The sequence below is a fragment of the Microtus pennsylvanicus genome, chromosome 17, assembly GCF_037038515.1.
Source record: "Microtus pennsylvanicus isolate mMicPen1 chromosome 17, mMicPen1.hap1, whole genome shotgun sequence".
NCBI lineage: Eukaryota > Metazoa > Chordata > Mammalia > Rodentia > Cricetidae > Microtus > Microtus pennsylvanicus.
In genome coordinates this window covers 15,893,930-15,917,642 of record NC_134595.1, presented here as the reverse complement: position 1 = coordinate 15,917,642, position 23,713 = coordinate 15,893,930, and the positions used below count along the sequence as shown (strand labels likewise).

The 23,713-nt window shown below is 37.0% G+C and overlaps 1 protein-coding gene across 4 annotated transcripts in view; it reads right to left on the bottom strand.

Annotated features, from left to right (window-relative positions):
- The window catches only part of Ankrd12 (ankyrin repeat domain 12), a 109,480-nt gene that overhangs the window by 62,158 nt on the left and 23,609 nt on the right, over positions 1-23,713 (bottom strand). For 3 of the 4 annotated variants that reach the window (XM_075951129.1, XM_075951130.1, XM_075951131.1), the window contains exons 2-6: positions 19,853-19,990; positions 17,064-17,211; positions 12,347-12,415; positions 7,682-7,828; positions 3,506-3,706 (exon numbers count right to left, since the gene is read on the bottom strand). In XM_075951129.1, the coding sequence (XP_075807244.1) occupies positions 3,506-3,706; positions 7,682-7,828; positions 12,347-12,415; positions 17,064-17,211; positions 19,853-19,939 (652 nt within the window). In that variant the 5' untranslated portion in view covers positions 19,940-19,990. The remainder of the gene's footprint in view (positions 1-3,505; positions 3,707-7,681; positions 7,829-12,346; positions 12,416-17,063; positions 17,212-19,852; positions 19,991-23,713) is intronic. The other variant, XM_075951132.1, reaches the window with a different exon arrangement.

Genomic DNA, 23,713 nt, shown 5'->3' with positions numbered 1-23,713 from the left:
AGTAAGCATCAGTTCAGGTCCCCAGCATCCGCATGAAAATCACCCCAACACCTAGGACCTAAGGGCATAGAAACAAATGAATCTCTGAATCTCATTGGCCAGACAGCTAGAAAAATCAATAAGCTCCAGGTTCTAGCTGGGCGGTGGTGGCGCACGCCTTTAATCCCAGCACTCGGGAGGCAGAGGCAGGCGGATCTCTGTGAGCTCGAGACCAGCCTGGTCTACAAGAGCTAGTTCCAGGACAGGCTCCAAAACCACAGAGAAACCCTGTCTCGAAAAAACCAAAAAAAAACAAAAAAAATCAGAAATAAGCTCCAGGTTCTGTAACAGACTGTCTTAAATAAATAAATAAATAAATAAATAAATAGTGTTAAGAGCAATTCAAGACATCTGAAGTCAACTCTAGTCAACACATCTGTATACAACAGACACGAACACAAGTAGACCACACACATAGGCTAAAAAATAAAAATAAATGTAGCTAATTCTGTCTTACCAATCAAATTAACAATATGATGTCAGCATAAAGTAGAATTAAAAATTATACATTCAAAATAATTCTAATATTTAATTATATAAATATATGTGAGCCTTAAAAAAATCTATATGGCAGATTCATAGAGTGAGGAATATTTCTTTACACTGTAAAGATGTGTCTCTGCCTCAGGCACCTGCTGACTGGTTTAATAAAGAGCTAACTAAATGACCACAGCTAGGCAGGAGAGAACAGGCAGGACTTCCAGGAAGAGAGAGAGAAACCAGAAGGAGGAATCTAGGTTGGATTATATCAGCAGACTCAGAATGAGTTGGATATGCCGTACTAAGAAGAGGTAACTAAGCCACATGGCAGAACATAGATTTACAAAAAAAGGGGGGTTAATTAAGTTATAAGAGTTAGTTAGAGAAAAGCATAAGCTAAGGCCAAGCTTTCATTGTTAATAGTAAGTGCTTGCGTCATTATTTGCAGGCTAGTGGTCCAAAGACAGTCTGACAAGAAAGCTTGCAATAGACATTTAATCCTTTCTCTCAAGTGGTAGTTTTTTTGTTGGTGGTGGTTTTTTTTTTATTGGTCTTTTTTTTTTGGGGGGGGGGTTCAAGACAGGTTTTCTCTTCTGGCTGTCCTGGAACTTACTCTGTTGACCAGCTAGCCTCAAACTCACAGAGATCTACTTGCCTCTGTCTCCTGGGTGATGGGATTAAAGGTGTACACTACTACTACCTGGCTTTGTGGTGTTTCCTTTTATTGCTACGTTTTTCTAGAACATACTGTTGCTTTGATTCTTTCCAGATTTCATCTCCCTCAGCAGCCCAGGAAGGCTTCAATCATCTCAGGGTCCTCCTGAGCACTGGAGCTACAGGTACAAACTATATACCTGGGCAGGACACAGTACTCAACTGACTGGATAAACTTATTTATTTTTACAAGTTCCCATCCTGGGGAAGTGGCTGACTGCTAGTTTTTAATTTAGAAAAAAGAATGCTTCAACATTATCCCTTACTTGATTTTTATGCATGTCTCAGATTGTTTTAAAATAAATTTGTAAATGTGAAATTTTAGATGAATAGTAAAGTATGATATGGGTAGATAATAAAAAGTATCATTCCCCTGGAATGGACCAGTGTGCCATTCCCTCCTTTTCTCCTTTCCCTCTTCTCTGTACTTCTCCCTCCCTCCCTCCCTCCCTCCCTCCCTCCCTCCCTCCCTCCCTCCCTCCCTCCCTCCCTATCTCCTCTTCTTCAGAAGTTCTTCTACCTCCACCTCCAAAGTGCTGGAATTATACGTGTGATAATACCCATTTCTAATGAAGATGTGAAGAAAGGGCTACTTCATGTACTTTTCTGTTGTTGAGAGCGGGTCTGACTTTAAAATCTCTATGCAGCCAAGACTAGCCTCACATTTGCAATCTTCCTTCCTTGGCATCCTTAATTGCTGAAATTTACAGCTGTATGACATTTTGCTTGGCTTTCATAAACACTTGAAGATATAAACTGATGGATACATAATTTTTGATAGATAAGCTGCCATTATTTAAAATAATATATAATATGCATCTCCTTTAATATAAGTAATTTCAATTCTACTAAAATACTTCATGACTATGTACAAATACATTTCTTTTTTTTTAAGATTTTATTTATTATGTATACAACATTCTGCCTCGATGTACGCCCGCACGCCAAAGGAGGGCGCCAGATCTCAGTACAGATGGTTGTGAGCCACCATGTGGTTGCTGGGAATTGAACTCAGGACCTCTGGAAGAGCAGCCAGTGCTCTTAACCTCTGAGCCATCTCTCCAGCCCCCAAATACATTTCTAAGAGTGTTCACTACAGTACTGCTTAAGAAAAGCCAGGCATGGTGGCACGTATCTTTAATTCAGAAGGCAGAGGCACATGCACATCTGTGAGACTGAGGCCTCCTAGTCTACACAGCATACTCAAGAACAGCCATGGCTACATAGAAAAACCCTGTCTCAAACAAAGCAAAACAAACAAAGAAACAAAGAAGGGCACACTAAAAAAAAATCTGAAGCTATTAAAAATGAAACAGACACACACAAGCCAAACATTATAGGTAAATTGCAGAATTATAGACACAGAATTATTTCATGCTTTCTAAAGACTATGTATAATTGTGTAATGTTAATATTTATGTGTGATCATAAAAATAAACTGAAAGGATATTTTTCCAAGTAGCTAATAATTTTGTGGAAGAGAAAAGTGTAGGGGAAGGCAAAAAGAGAATAATATGTGAAGTTACATCTGACTGTAGCCAAAGGCACAGAAGTGAGATATGTGCAATTTATAAGTTTCATTATTTTTACATGCTCTGACTGCCTGCATTCTTTTTTAAATTTATTTATTTTTACTTTATGTGCACTGGTGTTTTATCCTGGGTGTATGGTCGGTCCCCTGGAACTGGAATTACAGACAGTTGTGAGATGCTATGTGGGTACTGGGACTTGACCTTTGGTCTTCTGGAAGAGAAGTCAGTGATTTTAACCACTGAGCTATCTCTCCAGCCCTGACTGCTTGCATTCTTAAGAGTAATAAGAGTTATGCGACCTGCATAATTAAAACCAACCAAGGCTGGCGAGAAGACTGAGCAAGGCTGGAAAGCAGAGGAAACTGACTACACGTGCGTGCTGTGGCACGTGGCCCACTTTCCCAAATTCATCATTGATATTAAGTATATTTTTTAAAAAAGAAAAGATAATTACCACTTTCTTATGATCCTCATGTTCAAGTTAGTAAGCATTCTTGAAACAATTATGTGAATTAACCATATTAAAATATTATATGCTCAAATTACCTAAAATAGAAACTAATCTATATAATTACACAGCAGTAATTTGTATACATAAAAATCTGAGTAATTGTTGACAGGAAATGTAATAAAGATCAAAGTTTTATATATACTTCAGCTTTGAATAAAATACACTTTTAAAATTATAGCCAGGATGTTTCAATTTTAGTTCCTGGGTATCAGAATTACTAAGGTCTCACCTGCAAAATCTTTCACATTCACATTTGCCCCTAAACTTATTAATTCTTTGACTTGTTTCACATCTCCTCGAATAGCAGCCATGTGTAAAGGCGTTTCACCACGCTCATTTCTTTTATTAATTTTATCTTTTTGTCGAGATGAAGAACTTGGCGTCTTCTTCTGGGCTGGTGTTGCTTGTGATGGATGACTTGGTGTGGAATCTGTAATAAAGAAGACAATTCACAAAAGTTCCCAATCACCTGTGAACCACATTAACCACCAACATGGCACAGTAACTCTCTGGGTGCAGCAGTGGAATACATACCTTGGAGGTAACCAACTGCTATCTAATTGGACTTAAAGATCCATATAACAAGAAGGAAGCCACACCTGGTCCTGGAAACCTAGCTAACTAATTAGTACTAGTGAAACCATGGTTACTGGAGAAGAATCTATAACCACTAATTTAGTAAACCAGCATAACTCCTGATAACAATCTATATACATTTGTCTTATGCTTACAGATAAGTATAGTTTCTAACTTTTATCAAGGAAATTTTTTCTTTGGAGAAGACTAAAAGAAACCATGATCTATCAAAGCTGAGTTGGGGAGCCCAGTCCCAATGGATATATCTACAAAATACACCCATACCTAAGGCCCAAGAAGTGTGGGGGCAGAATGATTCTGAAAGTCTGTGAGACCGTGTTTCCTGACATGGGAAACTATACCCATCTGTGTGCTAAACGAGAATACCAACCAACATTCCCAACTGGAAGGAGATCAGCACACAAGGTCTCAACCCTATACAAAGAACTAGAGGTGACTGGGTAAAGCTGGAAGCAGAAGAGATGGCCTTCCCCAGGCACATAAATCGGTTATTCAGTGAAAAAGAGTTAGCCATGAAAACATATACAGGTAACATTATATAGACTAGATGGGTATATTTTGGAGTACATACATACATACATATGTATATATAAAAACATATATTCATATGCTATGCATTAACTGCTGAAGAAAGAGCCCATGACTTTGAAGAACAGCAGGTAGGGTATATAGGAGGGTCTGGAGGGAGGAAAGGGAAGGGAGAAATGTTGTAATTAAAGTACAATCTCAAAACAGGAAGATACAAAGGGAAAAGCAGTTCTAAGTGATTTTTGCATTCTTGCAAAGTCCTTAATAATAATATAACTATTTCTTAGAACACAGGGAATACTGTCTTAACCTAATAATCTAAAAATTGCCAGGCAGTGGGGCCTTTAATCACAGTACTTGGGAGGCAGAGGCAGGAGAAGCCAGCCTAGGCTACAGAGCAAGTTCTGGGACTGCCAGGGCTACACCCTTGTTAAAAAACAAAAGTAAAGAAAAGAAAAAGAAAAAAACAAGTCAAATATGATGGTAACAAGCCAATGTGAGAAATGCTTTTCCTTTCTTCCAATTCATAAAATAAGGTCTAAAATGATAATGGAATATCAAATACATGTACGTTTCCTTAATGAATAATTTGATGGAATACAATGATTTTTTTTCTGGGCATGCTGTAGAATATTAAAATCAAGATGAAAATACGCTGGAGGCTGGCATTCACAGCCCTGACTAAAAACACTAGCGTTCTTTCCTGATATAAGGCACTATTCAATTCACAGATTATTAACTATGAGAAATAAGTCAAAGCTCTGTAGGAAACAAAAGCAGTTAGAAAAAATGTGTCAAAATTATGCTATGCTATGATTCACATCTTTTTTTTTAACACTTTTATTATTTTAAACTGTGGTGAAGGGGAGGCTTGTGCATGATTCCAAGTACCCTTGGATTCCAGAAGCATCAGGCCCTGGAGCTGGAGTTACAAGTGGTTGTGAGCCAAGTGCTCTCAACCACTAGGCCATCTTTCCAGGCCAATTCACATCTTTTTATTCTTGATTTAGCCTGTACATCAAAAGCCAAAGCCCTCTACCCTCACCCTACCAATTTTATAACCACTGGGTGAAAAAAAAATGGGTTCTTAAGCAATTACTTTTGAAAACATACAAGTACTTAAACACCTGCTCTAAGAAGGGAAAAAAAAATCTATGAAATGTAATTTTTCACTATCTTGCAAGAAAACACAGCTAGAGCTCTATAGCATCAGCATCCTTTCTGAAACAGAAAATCAAAGGTTTGCTTTGGGAATTTTAAGTACAGTGTCTTACCAACAATGTTTCCATTTGGCTATTTCTAAAACATAGACTCCTCAAGAGTAAGAACTCTACTTTATTCAGCATCAAACTACTTACAAGACATCCTGCTACACACTGGAACTAAAAAAAAATGTGCTGAATAAATTTTATAATCATGACAGTTAAATTATTTAAGAAAATGGCTTGTTGACTTTCTTATAAACTAAAGGATCTATCAATGGGTAAAGCTGTCAACCCAAAACTCTAAGCACATGTTGATGATAGCTAACAACTTGTAACTTCAAAAGCTTTCCACTCTAGTTTTACACATTATAATAAAGTTGACTAGCAACTATCCTTAAATGAAAAGAACCAGTTGTAGATTAATGTAGTATAATCATATTTATATTTAAAAAAAAGCAAACACCCACACGAGCAGCAACAACAAAAGATACATCTCTGACTTGGTCTAGCGGTATAGACCTGTAATTACAGACACTCAGCAGATTGCTGAGGCAGGAAAATTACCAAAGGTCTGGCTTGGCTATGAAGTTCAAGGTCAGTCAGCAAGGACAACTTAGTGAGACCTATTTCAAACTGAAAGGCTGAAGATGTGACTTGGCAGTTGACCAACTCACTTGGCATACACAGCCAAGACAAGACAAAACTGATCTGCGTGTTTTTATGCCCAGAAAAATCCCTGAGTATAGGAATGAGACTCCCCAAGAGTGAAAAGCTAGCTATAGTGGGTGGGGATAAGCATCAAGGATGAGAAAAACTTTCCTTTTCAGAGAGCTATAAAAATGTTTTAGCACATCTTTCGTTTGTCCAATCTTTACCAAGTTAGGATAGAAATAATGAATGCTGGGACAATGAGTTGTCTCAGAGAATAAAAGTGCTTGCTACCAAGTCTAGCAATCTGAGTTCAATCCCTAGCTTCTACATGTCAGGAGAAAATCAATTCCCACAAGCTGTCCTCTGACCATATATACACATAATAGGTAAATAAATGTTCAAATACCTATATTAGAGAACACATAGCCTCAAATGGGAGAGATAAAGGTTTTTTTTAAAAAAAAAAAACAAAGAAACAATGGGAGTAATCAAAACAGCAAATTTTATCTTTTATAAACTAGTGCTGGAGAGATAGCTCAGTGGCTACGAGCACCGGGTGCTCCTGCACAGGACCTGGGTTCAGATCCCAGCACACACTTGCTGCTCCCAACAGTCTGTAACTCAGGTTCCAGAGGATCTGACACCTGCTTTTTTTTTTTTTTTTTTTTTTTTGGTTTTTCAAGACAGGATTTCCCTGGCTGTCCCAGAACTCATTCTGTAGACCAAGACCAAGCTGGCCTCTGCCTCCTGATGCTGGGATAAAAGGTGTGTATCCCCACCCTTTTCTAATCCCCACTGGCTGCTGTATGCATGTGGTGCACACAAATGGTCAGTCACATACACATACAAAGGCATGCACAGACTCATAAAAAAATAAATAATTTTCTGGGCTCAGAGGTTAAGAGTAATGGCTTCTCTTCCAGAAGACCCGGGTTCAAGTCCCAAAACCCACATGGTAGCTCACAACTGTCTGTAACTCCAATGAGACATCTTCACAGAGACATACATGCAGGCAAAACACCAATGCACATAAAATTTCTCTTTTTTAAAAATAAATAATTTTCTAAAAAATCCTTAAATTTTAAAATAAGCCCTATTCAAAAAATAAAATAGAATCCCACTTGCAAATTTTTCAAGCTGATTATTCAATTTCAAATCCCTTGTTTTATTTAGTAACTATTTAATTCATGCCCAGTAAGTATAAAGAATTCCTGCTCTTACAGACCTTGTAATCCCACTGAAGGATACAATAATGAAATGTCATACAAACAACAAGAAAATTAAAAACTGATATTATGAATAGTGCTGATTAAATTTAATAAAAGATAAGAACTCAAATTAGTAGAAAAGAATTGTTAAAGAAAGTTACCCAGACTCTAGGTCAACTAAGACACATTAACTCAATTACTGTAAATGTCAATCACCTGGACTATTGTCCCTTGCTGTCATCTGCATTAGAAGTGCCATCTGCTTTCGTTCCGAGAGTGGGTAACCAAAAAGAATGCTCACTGGGGTGGATTTCTTACTTCCAGCTTCTTTTTTTGTTTTCTTCTTTTCTGGACCTTCTTTCTCTGTAACGATTAATAAATATGTAAGAATTGAAAACAAATATAAATATTCAAGGCAACTTCTTTGGTAAATGCTATGTGTGCATATGGACAATGTGTGTATACTAGAGGTAGCCAGACAAAACTGCTAGACTTATATAAGCAATATTTTCCTGAAAGTTCTAGAAAAATACATTCTTGATTCTGTTAAAAATTTACTACTAGGAACATTTTAATTTTGACTGTTTGTTCTATTAAAGTGTAAAATCTTCAACAATTCAAATAGTCCTTAGTAGAGTTGTTTCTTGCTATCTCTAAGGACTGTTTCTAGTACTATGGGTAATAAAACCTGCAATTGCTCAACTCTCTAAGATAAAATTCAGGATTTGTATATAACCCATGTGACTCCTCTCATACACTTTGAATTATGTCTAAATTACTTATAACATAAAATGTTATATTAAGGCTATGAAATAATTGTTATTCTGCATTGTTTAGGGAATGATGACAAGAAAAAATTCTATAGTTTTTTCCTCAGTATTTTTATCTGTAATCAGTTGAATCTGTGGACAAAAAGCCAAGTGTAAAATTCTCTTTCACACAGTATCTAGCATTATTGCTAAGCCTAAATACCAATGAGCCTTACAATTATCGTCCTAATTCTACCAATTACTTGTACAATCTTGCAAGAGGCTAAGCATTTAAGACAAGTCTCAACAAAAAGAACAATTACTGAAGAAAAGCCACCAAATCATTTCCCTGCAGTGACTGGAAAGCTGAACATGGAATGATAGCAATCAGAGTTAAATATGAACAACTAAAGATTCTGTGTTGTTAGGAGTTAAAACATATCCTGCAAAGAGCCAGAAATTTCCAAAGTCCTTCTCAAAGAGATCCAATCTACCACAGAAGTCCGTTTTAACTTGTTCAGAAATCCTTCCAGGAACACAAAGTACTCCCAGTTACGTGGAATGAGCTCAGGCTGCACTGGATGGTACAGGTACGAGATACAGATGTCTTTTTTCTTTTAGGAATTCACCTGAATTAATTCAGATACCAGGAAAAAGTGAATCAAAGGTCTAATTATTACCTATTTCTGGAATTTAAATTTCAGGTTTAGAGGTACTTGAAAAAAGAAGCTACAAAAATAATTAATAAAATTTGAAATTAGCAGAAATTAAATAATAGTAAATCTTGTTAAGTTTCAAAAAAATCAATTAAAATCTAATATTATCTATAGACACAAGAAGTTAACGATTGGTTCAGTGTACCATCTCCAGTTAATTAGAAAAAACTGGTATTGTAATGATCTAGAAAAATGAGGTCTTAATATTTTAAACTTTGTTGCTCACAAATGATTCAAATCATTCTGTGAACTGGTACTATGTCCAGATGTTGAATGGCTTATTTTTTCCAAACAAACCAAATGTTTCAAGACTTACTAAAAACAAACAAAAACAACCTCATTAATATGTCTATCTTTCATTTTCATCATTCTTATACTATCATCAGTAATGAACTGATTTCACAAAAATCCAATCTAGCACAGTATTTAACCTATCACTAAAGTTATTATAAAGCCTTAAAGATGTCTTTGGAGAAAACACTTTTCTCCCCTGAAATACAGACACTTTGTCTTAATGATTCTCTGTAGATCTTTGTTTTCTAATGTTTAGGGAGGAACAACTACTGTTGTTCTGAATGGCTTTTCATCTGATAACAATATTTAAATACAGTGAATGTATTTCTCTCCTAGAATCAAAATATTTAATTTAATCTAATATACAAAAATTTAAGAGAATGTTGAAAAATGCTTCTAAGAAAAGAAATACAACCTGGCAACAAGAGTAGAACCCTACCAGTACTTTCCTCTTGTGGTTTCTGAGACAGGTTTCTGCTTTGTAGCTTAGGCTGACCTTAAACCTGTGACAGACTAGCTGCCCGCCCTTGCCTCTGGAGTGCTGGGATTATAGGTGTGGATTACCACACCTAGATGCATTGCTTATTACTTGCAAAACTGTGCATTTTAATTAAATTTAATTAAAAAATATATAGACACTCCATGCTGAATATGGTGGTGCATGCTTTTAATCCCAGCACTGGGAAGGCAGTGACAGGTAGATTTCTGAGTTAAAGGCCAGCCAGATCTTCATAGTTCTAAATCAGCTAAAGTTACATGGTAAGACTTTGCCTCTTCCCCCACTACACACACAAAAAGGATGACACTCTAAAGTGTATATACTTGATTATACTATCAAATGATCAAATATGTAAGTACTTCGGAAAAAGACAAATTGGATGTATTCCAAATATTTAAACAAAAATTTTACACTTGCATTCAATATAAACAAACTAGTTTTTTTCTTTGAGTTACCATAATCATTTTCAAAAAATTTATATTTTACATAAACTAGGAAAAGAAAGTGAACTGAACTGTGGCTGGTATAGCTAAATTTGAGACAATTACATTAAATTTTTAAATTGTTAAATATCAGACTACTATATTTTAAAGTTTATATTTCAAATTTATTATTTTTAATTTTTTGTGTGGTTTTGGTGGTTGTTGTTTTGGAGACAGGACCAAACTATATATCCCAAAATAACACAGAATTCACTGTACAATCTAGCACTCTCCAACTTGCAAACTTTTTGACTTCTATCTACTGAGTGCTTGGGTCTCAAGTTTGCAGCCACATATCCACACAGTTTGTAAAATTAGAAATCATCACAGGACTACGTGGGATCTACACTCCGAATGCATCGTCTGACTGGGCATTAAGTAGACAGTGATGGCAACTGTTTCTCTGAAAAGGAGCTAGACAGTTCTCATGGTTTCTTGTTTGTTTTTGAAGGTGGGATAGCTGGAGACCAAATCTAAGAAATTCACACGTACTCTGTAAGAGTTCAACCACAGAGTTGTATCTCCAGTCAAGTGCTCCATTTCTCAGTAACTAAAACATATACTCATTTGTTCTAATGAGTCAAAACTTTAAACACAGGTACAACCAAATACCATCATTTAGCGCTGTCTGCCACAGAACTGAAATTCTATTTCAAGACTTTTAAGGAAAACTCTATAAGAAATTTACCTAATACTAATCAAAATAAAAACTAAAATGCTCTTTCCATCAAATCAATCTTTCTGTCCTTTCTTAGCATTCAGAGCTTCAGGAACAGAGATGCCTCTCTCACATTCTAGAAGATCAGTGCTTTTTCCTTTTCCGGTCAGAATAAACACAACACTCAACACTGTCACTTTTCAATTAAGTGTAAAGTTACCGCAGAGAAGGGACAAACTTTTTCTTGGAAAACTTGGCTCATAAACCTATTAGTGTCTCAAAAATTAAGGAATAAAGTATTTCCCAGTGAAGTAGTTTCCAAGTAAGACAATGGGGGCAGGAGAGAATAACTTACTCATCACATTTGTAGTGTGAATATTGCATCCTGGGGGAGAGGGGCACTGCCATTAAGCCCAGGTACTAAAAACGCTATGAGCAGGTGACGGTGCCTTCGTCAGCAGTGGCAGGCAGACCACGGTCTACTTCATCAGGCCTGGGTCAGCCTTGGTGCTCAGCTTTAGAAAGGCACACTGATGCCACAGCAAACACAGCCACAAGGAACTTATCACCTCAATGATTTCGGGTAACTTTAAGGATGAAATTAGTTCTTCCCCACCTCTAGAGAGTTCCCCAAATTTGTAAGATAAACAAAATACATATAGAAACTGTAGGTTTGTGTTCAATTTCTATAGCTAAGTGTCATATGCTAAAAATTAGAAAGAAATTCCCAAGGGCTATTCAAGATTTTAATTTTGGTAAGTTCAAAGATGAATGTCAGTCTAATTTTAAGAAGAAAGAAAAGATCAGTCAAAATAACTAGTCTTGCTTGCCATGATGGAGCATGTTTATAATCCCAGCACTCAGGAGGCAGAACCAGGCAGATCTCTGTGAGTTTGAGGCCAGCCTGATCTACAAAGAGTTCTAGGCTAGCCAGAGCTACACAATGAGGCCTTCTTTCAAAAACAATTAGTTTTATTCTTTATTTTAGAATGAAGGAGTTTCTCTCCTATATTTTTTATTTAGAGTAATTATGAATCCCAAACAACTGAAGCTGTAACTAACTAGAGAAGTTCTAACACAGTTAATGAGGGGGGCATTTGTCTAGGTGACCCCATATTTTAATACACTTATGGTTAAATTCTGCATGTAAAGCAAAAATCAATAAACACTACAGAATTCAGTGAATACTATTTTTTAAATATCTATTTTAAAAGAAGAAATCACCTGACTAAACAAGGACGCTAATGCCGTTTATCACACGAGTACACTTGGGAAGGATTTACAACAAGGCAGACCAGGAGCCTCGGCGTCCTCTCTTAGGAAAGACTCTAAAGCTGAAAATTTTTGGTGGATTCATATAAATTCATTTAATTTAGCAAAGATATCTATAAACTGTTTTGAAAACAAGTTACTTATAGTACACTACTCAAATAAACATGACAAAATCCACTGGCTAAACAGGAACACCTGATAATCTAATTACCTGAGTATGTCCTGTAAGAAGATATAAGTCTCTCCCCCCAATTTTCACTTGTATGTCCTGGGTCTGAATCTACAGAATGAAAAGAGACAGGAGAAAAGAAAAAAGCATACCAAGGGAAATGCAGAATTCAATATAACAATATTTTTAAAAGACCATCAGTTAATTAGGCAATGATGTATCACTGGCTTTACCTCAAAAATAGTATTTAGGAACAACAAATGACATTTAAAATACAGGTTTATCCAACATGTAACATTTCAGTTTTCTAATCAGAGTACCTTAAAGTTCAGAAATGTAAACCAATAACACTGTGATGTTGTTTAAGTATAGCTCTTTTGATGCTATTTTTTTAACTCTGTCAATATGAGAGACAATGTTCTTATCACCAAATTCTGTTTAGAATTTGTCTTTGAGTAAGATGAATCAAACTTATTTTCTATGACGGCCAAAATTACTCCCAAGTCAAAAGAACATCTAGGATCTCAGTATCATCCTAGACCACAGACTGTTCACAGATTGTACTCATTTCCAGTCATAGGAATTACTGCCGCATTTACTAATGAAGACAGAGATCACCCAAAACTATCATCTAGGCTTAGAATATGGACTTCTACCAATTTAAGACAGCTATCGAGAACTCTGATGATACAAACAGAGCTGCTTATACTTTTAAATAGTAAGACATTTAACTCACAACTTACTATTCTTATAGTCACAGCCTCGGTTTATTGACACATATGTACCTTTCCAGAATAACTGTTACACACAGAATTAACAACTTAAGTATGACTAATCAAATGTTGGGGAAAAACAAATTAGAAAACAATCACAGACTACAATATATGAGAACTTTAAACTTTTCTGTTTAGTAATTAGAAGGCTTGTTCAAGAAAAGGGGATCATTAATAAAATAACCTTTAATCAAATGTAAAGCAACTTGATAAGCTGATTCAAAGACAAGACTTTCAATGAACATGTATTACACAAACTACGTAAGAATTACATTTAAAAAATCCAACATTTCACATAAAAATAAGCCAGGTTTTAAATGACTTCCATAGACTACTTGGCTTCACTGACGTATTTAATGATTTTTGAGACAAGGTCTCACCACATAGCCTTGGATGGTCTGGGACTCACTATATAGACCAGGCTGGCCTCTTAACTCAGATTCATCTGCCTCTGCCACTCCCTCCCAAGTAATTTATGTTTTGCTAATGTTCACACTCCCATAATATTCCACTGGCCCTCCCTTTATTTGTTCGCCATGACCCCATGTTCTTCCCTCTACTATTTCTATGTCATAGAAACATGTCTGTATTTAAATCTATATTCCGTAGATAAAGGAAATTGTGATGCCTCATCTCTCTCCCCTTACCCTTTTTGTTCCCCTTTCTTCTCCCAAAATAGTTCTCCTGCTTTCATGTCACATACACACACAGAGAGAGACACTAACACACATACACACACACACACACATCTTGTAAAACATGTTATTCTCTCCACATTGCTTGAGTCACTTTAAGGTAAGCCCTTTAGTAACATCCACAACCTCAGGAAAGGTGAATTTCTATGGCTGGCTGACAGAGAAGGCTTCATTCACAAAATTTAACATAGTCTACAACTTTGGGATCATAGACTTTGGGACCAGACTGTGCCTCTTTGAATTTTCTTGAATCACACTGCCTTAAATGCCAAGAGAAAACACAATAGTGCCAAACAACTGATGTTTACCAAGAGGAGAATATATATATATATATATGTATATATATATATATGTATGATATTTCTAGATACTTATGCAAACTGAAATGATAAGCACTACTAGTTCATCTCTATAGAATATTAGGACTATCATAAGTAAAACCACGTCCTTTCAAATGCTATTTGAGTTTGGGACATCTGTAAGCTGCTGGAGGCTTTTTGGATAGGTATGATTATCTTGGAGAAACATGAAGAATCGGAAGGCCCCCTTTTAATAAAGGAGTGATTCAGGATATTAAAAAAAACTGCAGTCTACAAAGACAGTCTTGATGACACTACTCCTCATCAAACAACTGTAGGTTTTTAGTTTAGCAGTCAAGAAAGAGCCTCATACAGGGCATCAAAGACAGCTGTCTAGTACTTCGACATACGGTGTTATGACTTTCCCTTGGATGGCATGAGACTTAAAAAAAAGCTAGTATAATTGTAGAATTGGTAGTGGATACTTATTAGATTTATTAGAAACTTTTAATAATGCCAGGCATAGTGGCTTATGCCATTAATCTCAACCAGGAAGAAGAGGCAAAGTGGATCTCTGTGAGTTCCAGGCTGGCCAGGAATATATAATAAGACCCTATTTCAAAATACATAAACAATTTTTAGTAATTATTAAAGGTACAAAATTTCATCAGTTTATTACACTTTATAAACAGTGAAAACATTATAAGAGTCATCTGCCCTATATTTGTGTTCCCTTTCATATTAGGAATACCCAAATCATGATCAAAGTGACAAACACCATCAGGTTTTGGCTTTCAGTATTCTCATGCAAGTTCAGGACACTAATCAATAGCAGCAGATTTAAAGTTTCTTGGTTTTTTGAGACAGAGTCCTCTATGTATCCCAGGCTGGCCTGAAACACACAGAGATCTGCTCATCTATGCTTTCCAGGTGCTGTGATATTAAAGGCAGGTACCATCATGCCTGACTAGAAGTTGCAGTTTCTAAGGAGGTCATTTCATTAATAAAGGACCAAGTCTCATGGGAAGAAATACACTCTAGTGCTCCCTTTTGACAAGAAGTTGAGCATGCAACTAACTCTAAGGGGAAAATGTTTAAGGAAAAAGAGCTAAAGGGGGTAGAAAAGAAAGACTAAGAGGAATCTAGTTTCATCTTACATTGCTAAGTTGAATCAACTCTCGACTATGTCTAGTGTTCTCATTGCATTAAATCACAAAATCCCTTACCTAGGATGAAGAGAGGGTTCAGCAGTTAAGAGCACTAGCTGTTCTCCCAGAGGACTTGTTTTCTTTCTTTTTTCTTCCCCCTTTTGGTTTTTTGTGGTAGGGTTTCTCTGTGTAGCTCTGGCTATCCTGGGGCTACCTTTGTAGACCAGGTTGGCCTAGAACTCTCAGAGATCCATCTGCCTCTGCCTCCCCAGTGCTGGGATTAAAGATGTGTGCCACCACCGCCTGACCAAGAATTAGTTTCATTTGTCATCACTTACAGGGTGGCTCACAACTGTCTTCGGTTCTGCTCTATCTGATGCACTCTTCAATAGGTATCAAACACATGTGGTACAGAGATACATACAGACAAAAACCCACACAAATAAATCCTTACATACCACTGATTCATTCTGTCACATTTAATTAGTATGTCACAAAGTGAATCACACTACATCACTTTTCAAGGTCATAATTCTCTGAAGTTGGTAATGTGGAAGAAAAATTGTACTTATGAAAATGAAAAACAGAATTTACACAGAAGCCAAATTATCTTGTCAGGTAATAACACTGATCAAATACCAAAATTTCCTCCTCCCACCGTCTGCTGAGATCACAGCTTGCCTGTCCTGCTGGAGTGGCCAGCTGGAGGAGACATTCTTTAAACATTAGTAAAATTGCCCTCAAGCTTAAAAAAAAAAACAACTGAAGAAGACACTTAACAATGACATCTGGCCTCCACAAGCACTTCTACACATGTACACACACACACGCACACACACACACACGCACACACAATCACAAACATCTGCATGCATGCACGAGTGCCCATGACCCCTGTAGTAGTCTGAATGAAAATGGCTACACAGGCTCATAGATTTGAGCACTTGGTCACAGGGGAGTGGCACTACTTGAAAGGATTAGGAGGTGTGCCTTGTTAAAGGAAGTGTGTTACTGGGGGTGGGCTTTGAGGCTATAAAACGTCCATTATAAGCCCAGAGTCTCTCTCTTCCTGCTGCCTGAGGACCCAGCTGCAGAACTCTTAGCTACTTTTCCAGCACCATGGCTGCCTGTGTGCTTCCATGCTTGGACTAAACCTCTAAAACTAAGCAAGCTCCAATTAAATGTTTTCTTTTATAAAAGTTGCTGTGGTCATGGTGTCTCTTCACAGCAACAGAACGCCAACTAAGACATCCACCATGCACTCCATGGCACATGTATCTGGAGAGTCAGTTCTCTCCTTCCACCATGCAGGTCCCAGGGATTGAATCTAGGTAACAGGCTTGGTAGCTAGCACCCTTATGTACATCTGGTGACCCCTGACATGTTGGAGTTTTGAGAAATAAAATAACTATGAATTAAGCAGTTAGCCTCATTTGGGAGGTACTACGTATTTCTCCTTTTTTTGTAAATCAAAAATGCCTAAACTTTTTTGCTGTGTCCAAAAGGCAATAAAAAATGCAACATCTTTTTCTCATATATACAAAATATTAATAATGTTTATCTTACTGAACAATTTTCATTAGTGAAATGAACCCCTAAAACTAAGTTCTGAACATGCTAAGAGATTTATTATAAATATTCAGAGTAAGGAATATAGACATTGTTTTTTTAAATCTACTAGAAACCATAGTTTGGATGATAAACAGAAATACCTCTGCCCCCATGAGCAGTCTGAAATACTCAGTCTTTATGAGCCGAAATGTCAAGAGGAGTGGTGCACAGAAAAGTAAAAAGAAACCATAGTTAAGAATGTGGTGAGTTTATCAGAAAATAAATTATTCTACCTGTGTCGGAATCTCGCTCTTCATTTCTTGATGGGCTAATGGCAAAAGGCAGTTTACGCTTCATAGATGATTTCTCTTTCATTTCCTTGCCCAAATCACTTCGGTCAATTTTTGACGTTTTGCTGTAAGACGCAATCTTGTCTTTACTCTAGTGTAAAAAAAGATAAAATTATATCAATATTAGCTAAACAATACGAAATTTTAAATTAAATTCTCTTCATTATTTGGGCTGGACTGATGGCACAGAAATCAAGAGCACTTGTTGTTCTTGCAGAGCACCTGGGTTCAGTTCCCAGCTCCACATGGCAGCTCACATCTCTGTATCTCCATTTCCTGGTATCCAATGTCCTCTTCTGACCTACATGGGCACTGCATATGGCGATGCACGCATGCGCGCGCGTGTGTGCGTGTGTATGTGTGTGTGTGTGTGTGTGTACGCTCACACATGCATATACACACACCAACTATACATTTTCTCAAATACTCTGTAAAGGAATTTTTAAAATATAAAAATATAATGTTATCAATGACTTAAAACAGAGCTTCAACAATTAAATCTCCTTTGTGCTGGTTAGTTTTATGTCAACTTAACAAAAGCTACAATTACCTAAAAGGAGGGAACCTCAATTGAGAAAATGTCTCCATAAGATCCAGCTGTAGGGCATTTTCTTAATTAGTGATTGATGGGGAAGGGTCCAGCCCATTGAGGGTGGTGAAATCCCTGGGCTTCTATAAGGAAGCAGGCTCAACAAACCATGATGAGCAAGTCAGTAAGCAGCACTTCTCCATGGCCTTTACATCAGCTCTTGCCTCCAGCTTCCTGCCCTGTGTGAGTTCCTGCCCCCAGGGTTTTTGATAACAAACTGTTATAAAACTGTGAGTGAATTATGACCCTTTTCTTCCCACGTTTATTTTGATCATGTTTCATGATATCAACAGTAATTCTAACTAAGACATCCCTCAACCCTTTACTTTTTTGAGACAAGATCTCACTAGGTAGCCCAGGCTGGACTCAAACTCACAGTAACCCTCCTACTGCAGCTTCCCCAAAACCAAGATTATAGGTGTGAATCACCAACCTGGCTTAATTTTAACATTTTCCCAAGGTTATTTCATAACAACAGAAAATTTAAATAACACTAAGATAGCTTGAATATAACAAAATCAAATACCTAAATATAATCTAAATGTATTACATATAAAGAAGAGAAAGGAAGGGAAGGAGAAGAAGGCGGGGAGGAGAGAGAAGGGGAGGGGAAGTAAAGAGAGGAGAGGGGAGAGGAGAAAAGCCAGAAAGAGAGACGAGAAAATGATAATCACTGGAACTGAGCTTAAATGTTAGTCAAGAGAATAATAAAATTAAAAAGACAATTATTTCTAATTTACATCAATAAAAACCTTAAAGCCTATATAGATGTATATGTATATTATAATTTTCCTAGAAAATATGCATCACTAAAATGGAGTAATGAAACTGAGCATACACAGTGGCATATGCCTTTAATCCTAGTACTTGGCAGGTGGATTTCTGAGTTCCAGGCCAGTTTGGTCTACATGCGTGTTTCAACATACAGACTCTGTTTCGAGAAAAAAAAAAGTAACAAAAAAACGATAATGAAAAGAAAAGAAAATCTGAATATATCTTGACCACAGAGGTGTGTTGTGGCACACATCTTTAATCCTAGCACTCGAGGGGCAAAAACAGGAGGATCTCTATGAATTCAAGGCCAGCCTGGTAACAAAGCAAGTTTCAAGACAACCAGAGATACACAGAGAAATCCTGTCTTGAAAAACAAAACAAAACATCCTGTCAAAGATTTGTTTACAAAGGTGTATAGGGGCTGACAAGACTTTTCAGCAGTAAATGAGCTTAGGACTGAGGCTGGTGACCTGAGTGTGACCCTTAGCACACTCATGGTAGAAGAAGAGAACTGATTCCACACATTGTCCTCTGACCTCCACACCTATATGCTGTGATAACAAATAGAAACGGCAACAGATGATTTTACGAGAACTTTAACAAGATAATTCAAGGAACAGGTATTGCCTGTTCTATACAAACAATACAGTAAACATAAAAATAAAATTACAATCTATCCAACCCAGGTCTAAAATAAAGAAATCTAATATTTAAAAAAGTCCAAGACAGAAAATTACAGATTGAGGAAATATAAAAATCTTAAAATTGTCAAATCAAATTCAATGTCATTAGAAAATAGCATTCTGGGGCTGGAATAACAGCTCAGCAGTTAACAAGCATGTACTACTGCACTTCCAGAAGACTCAAGTTTAATTACTAAAACTGACATGTGACCACTTGTAATTGCCTGTACTTCCAACTCCAGGCTACCTGGCACCCTTTTCTGGCCTCCAAGACACGCAGACACATGTGGCATACATTTACATAAATAAAAAATTTAAATCTTTTTTTAAAAAATCATGTTTTAGCAAAACATGATTAACCCGGACAGTGCAAAGAGAGTTCCTTTTTAGAGAAATTCTAGGGCTGGAGAGATGGTCTAGTGGCTAAGGGCAGGCACCGCTCTTGGTGAGGACCTGGGTTTGGTTCCTAGCGCCCACACTGGTTGGCTCATAACTGCTGGTACCTTCAGCTCCAGGAGACTGGACTGCCACTCCTTGGCTCCAAGGGTACCTGCATTCACATGTGCATATACCCACACATTTAATATCCATGTTACATTTTTCTGAGTGATTACTAGAAACACTACGTTGGGAATCTTTTATCCAGGTTTCAAAGAGTAAATAAAGAAAGTCTAGCTGCCTGGTACCTTTCTTCCATATGGTCTCTCTACCATATTGCTGTCACTGTCAGAATTTTCACTCTGAACTGGTTTTGTGAACCCAGATTTGGGCATTTTATAGCTGTTCAGCTAGCTGCTTCTTCTATCAGTCTTCTCATCCTGGATCTGCAAAGAACAAATATACAAGCATTATTTTTATATGAATACAATACAATATACTCAATGTTTGTGTCACAGTTAATACAATTTAGTTTTCTCAGTTTCTATATTTTTTCAAAAAAAAAGATATCCTACATTTTCATTTATCAATTTGTGTTTTTAATAAAGTTCCCTTGTTTAAGTCTCTGGCTTGCCAAAGTCAGGAAGGAGAATGACCTAAATTGCACCATCTCTGAACTACCACCTTCAGCAGCAGCAGTAGAAAGCAGTGGCAAAAGTTTCTCATTCCAACATGATGTGGATGCGGGAGCTTCAAACAGGCTTCTCTTCAGACTCAAGCAAACCATGGTAGGTGTCATCAGTCATGTATACCTAACTTCCTACATTAAACTCTACCTGCATAAAATCTGTGGAGTAGTTTCTTCCCTTCACTGAACACTCAGCTGCCTTGTAACTTTAGCAAGCTATTTGCTCATTGGCTTGTGCTGGGCTCCAACAGTCATTTTATACACCATTTTCTTCCAACCTTCTCTCTCCTGCTGTGACCAGCGAGGACCCTCTCAGAAGCTTACACTTATGACAAACTTGGGAGTTGAAAGACGCAGCAAAAATTCTAAGAAAGTTTCACATATAAAAGAGAAAACTAAAGAATCTAAACCTGTTTTTGTTCTCTGACGATCTAAGAGCCACATGTAGCTATTTAAATGAATAAAAAGTACACAAAAACTACAGTAGCTATTATATTCTACAGTATAGGTATACATTTATATTCTCATGGGAAAACTTTACTGCATAGTAGTAGACTAGATTAAGGTTCCTGGTCAAGAAGGGCATTGAGAAATACAATGACTGACAAGCTTACTTTCAACTCCTTCATGCAGTAAGTATCACATGTTTTAAGTGACCTGCCATTTTGGTGCCTATGTGAACTACTAAACTTCAGACACTTTGGTAGTATTAGTAGAGTTGGCTATACACTCCAAATTGTCCTGTTGGTGTTTGAAACTTCATTTGGTTTTGAGAAGGAGGAAAGGGTAAAAAAAAATAACTTAAATGAACTGAACTAACAAAAACCATAGTAAAATGGATGTGCATAGAACCTAATTAAAATATAGTTAGTTCCTGGCCCAATGTAAATCACAATCACTAGAGTAACCATCATAAAAACTATAAAAACAGAAATTAAATAATTAAAAACTAGATAATTAAAATAGAGTATTTAAACAAAAAATACTGCTGGGTGGTGGTGGCACATGCCTTTAATCCCAGTACTTGGGAGGCAGAGACAGGAAGATCTCAGTGAGTTGGAGACCAGCTGGGTCTACAAAGTGACAAAGGACAGTCAGGACTGTAACACAAAGAAATCCTGTTTCAAAAAACAAAAAAAAAAAGAAAAAGAAAAGAGAAAAGAAACACTGTCAATTGGACTGGTTAGATGGCTTGGCAATTATTAAAGCCTGATAACCTGAACTCAAAGCCTGGAACTCATAGATAGAGCTACTTCCATAAACTGCCCTCTGGCCTCTACACGCATACTGTGGTATGTACGCATGTATCCGCGCGCGCACACACACACACACACACACACACACAGAGACGATTTTTTAAAATGTCAATAACAACTGGTTGGGGATGTAAGATGTAGTCACAGTCAACTCAACCACATCAAACCAAAACAACAACAAAAAAGTCACCTACAAAAATCATCAGATTTCAAATCTTTCCTTTTACAGAGGAAATAAACTTTCCATGGGTGTTTCAGCATTACACATAAAGAGTTGAGCGAGTCTTGGTGCATTCAACTGCTCAGAGTATTAACATATAAACAGAAGCATTTTAAAACTAAATACTTTGCTCAGTGCTGGCCATGAGTAATGCTTAGGGAGCTAGAATCACAAGTCACAGAAAAATATAAAAATTCAATTCAAATCAGAACTAAGCTGCTTAATAACAAACATCAACCTAGTGAGACTATGAGGACAAAACATTATCTCCTTTGTGGATGAATCAAGGTAAGTTATTAATGACCTAAAAGAGTGTCATGAGGCTTTGTTGCTGTTATTTTTGCTTTTGTTTTTCAAGACAGTGCTTCCCTGTTTAGTCCTGGCTGTCCTGGAAATCTCCCTCTATAGACCAGGCTGGCCTTAAACTCACAGAGATCTGCCTGCTTCTGCCAACCAAGTGCTGGGATTAAAGGTGGGTGCCACCACCACAGAGCTACAAGTATTTTTTGAAAAACGATTTCAGGGCAAAAAATCTTATACTAGATGGAATGTGTGTCAGAAAGTTTACACATTATTTTATATCTTAGAAGACCTTTACTTAGAAAACTTAGAAAGACATAATGAAAATCGTGATACATTTAAAAAAGATTTAACATTTAAAATAGTTACAGATTTAATGTAAATCATAATCATTAGAGTAGTCACCAAACTATACAAAAAGATATAAAAAGCAGTCTAAAATATAAGTGAGTAGTTCAAAGTATACAAATAACCCAAAAAAGGCAAGAAAAGAAACACGAAGAAATGCAATAATGGTTAAGCCTGCAAGAGAAGGTGCTTGTCACTGAACCTAACAACCCACAGGTTGAGAGAACCAAGTCCCAGAAATTATTCTCAGACCTCCACATGTGAACTGTGTGGCATGCACACACCCATATACATACACACAATAAATAAAGATTTTTAAATTTTAAAAATGTAACAATCAATAAATGAAAGTCCTAATCCAAACTTGGCAATATTTACACAAAATACAAAAGGTTCATTTCTTAGTTGTTTTCCAAAGAGGAGAAGGGTTGATTTTGCCTCAAGTTCCGGGGCAGGAAAGACCTGATGGGTAGCTCATTATCTTAATGCTCCACTCAACAAGCAGTAGAGCAGAAAGGCTTAAAGGACAATCTTTCTAATTTGTTTCTTCTAAGAAACATGACTCAGTAGAAAAGGAGTCTAAGTGAAAGGTATTCCAAGTAATGGAGCAATGACATGTGCTACTATTCTAACGTTTGACAAAATAGAGGCTTCAACCCAGAGCTAATAACAATGATAAAGAAGATCACTTTATTCTATTAATGGAGCAATCCATCAAGGATGTGAACGAACACTCCTGGAAAGCAACTGTGTCTGCAAAGCCAGACTGACTGATAAAACAGAGGAGAGGTAGCAATGTTATAGGCTCACAGGCTGGTAATCTTACTTTGGGCTAGCTTTGACCCCCTGACCAGCCATTCCTTACCCATCTCTCTGTCAGAACTAGCATCCTGTTATGTGACAATAAAAACCTTTCGAAATTTATGAACTTGACAGACCGCACCTTCGACAAACCCAAAAGCTAAGATCTTATGTCATCATATAACACATAAGGCTTATAGAAAAGCTTCCTCCACCCTGCAGTAACCATCTCTTTGACATACTTATAAATGTATTTTCAACTTGCCTGGATTTATGACTTTATTTAGCCTATAAAACTTCATGAAACTGCTTCCATGTTGGAACATGGAATTTGGGGTAACCTAAATCTGTATTTCTGGATCATGGTCAGTCAAAATGGTTCCAGAATAAAACTCTCTTGAGCAAGGCTTGCATCCGAAGAGAATAGGATCCCAAGAAGCCAGTACATGCTGTAGAGACAAATTCCAGTGTCACTATCAGTGGCCCCTCAGTCTGCCCCAACTGTCAACCCCCTTCAGAGTTGACTCCCAGTCCAGTTGGAGTTGGTGAGCTCAAG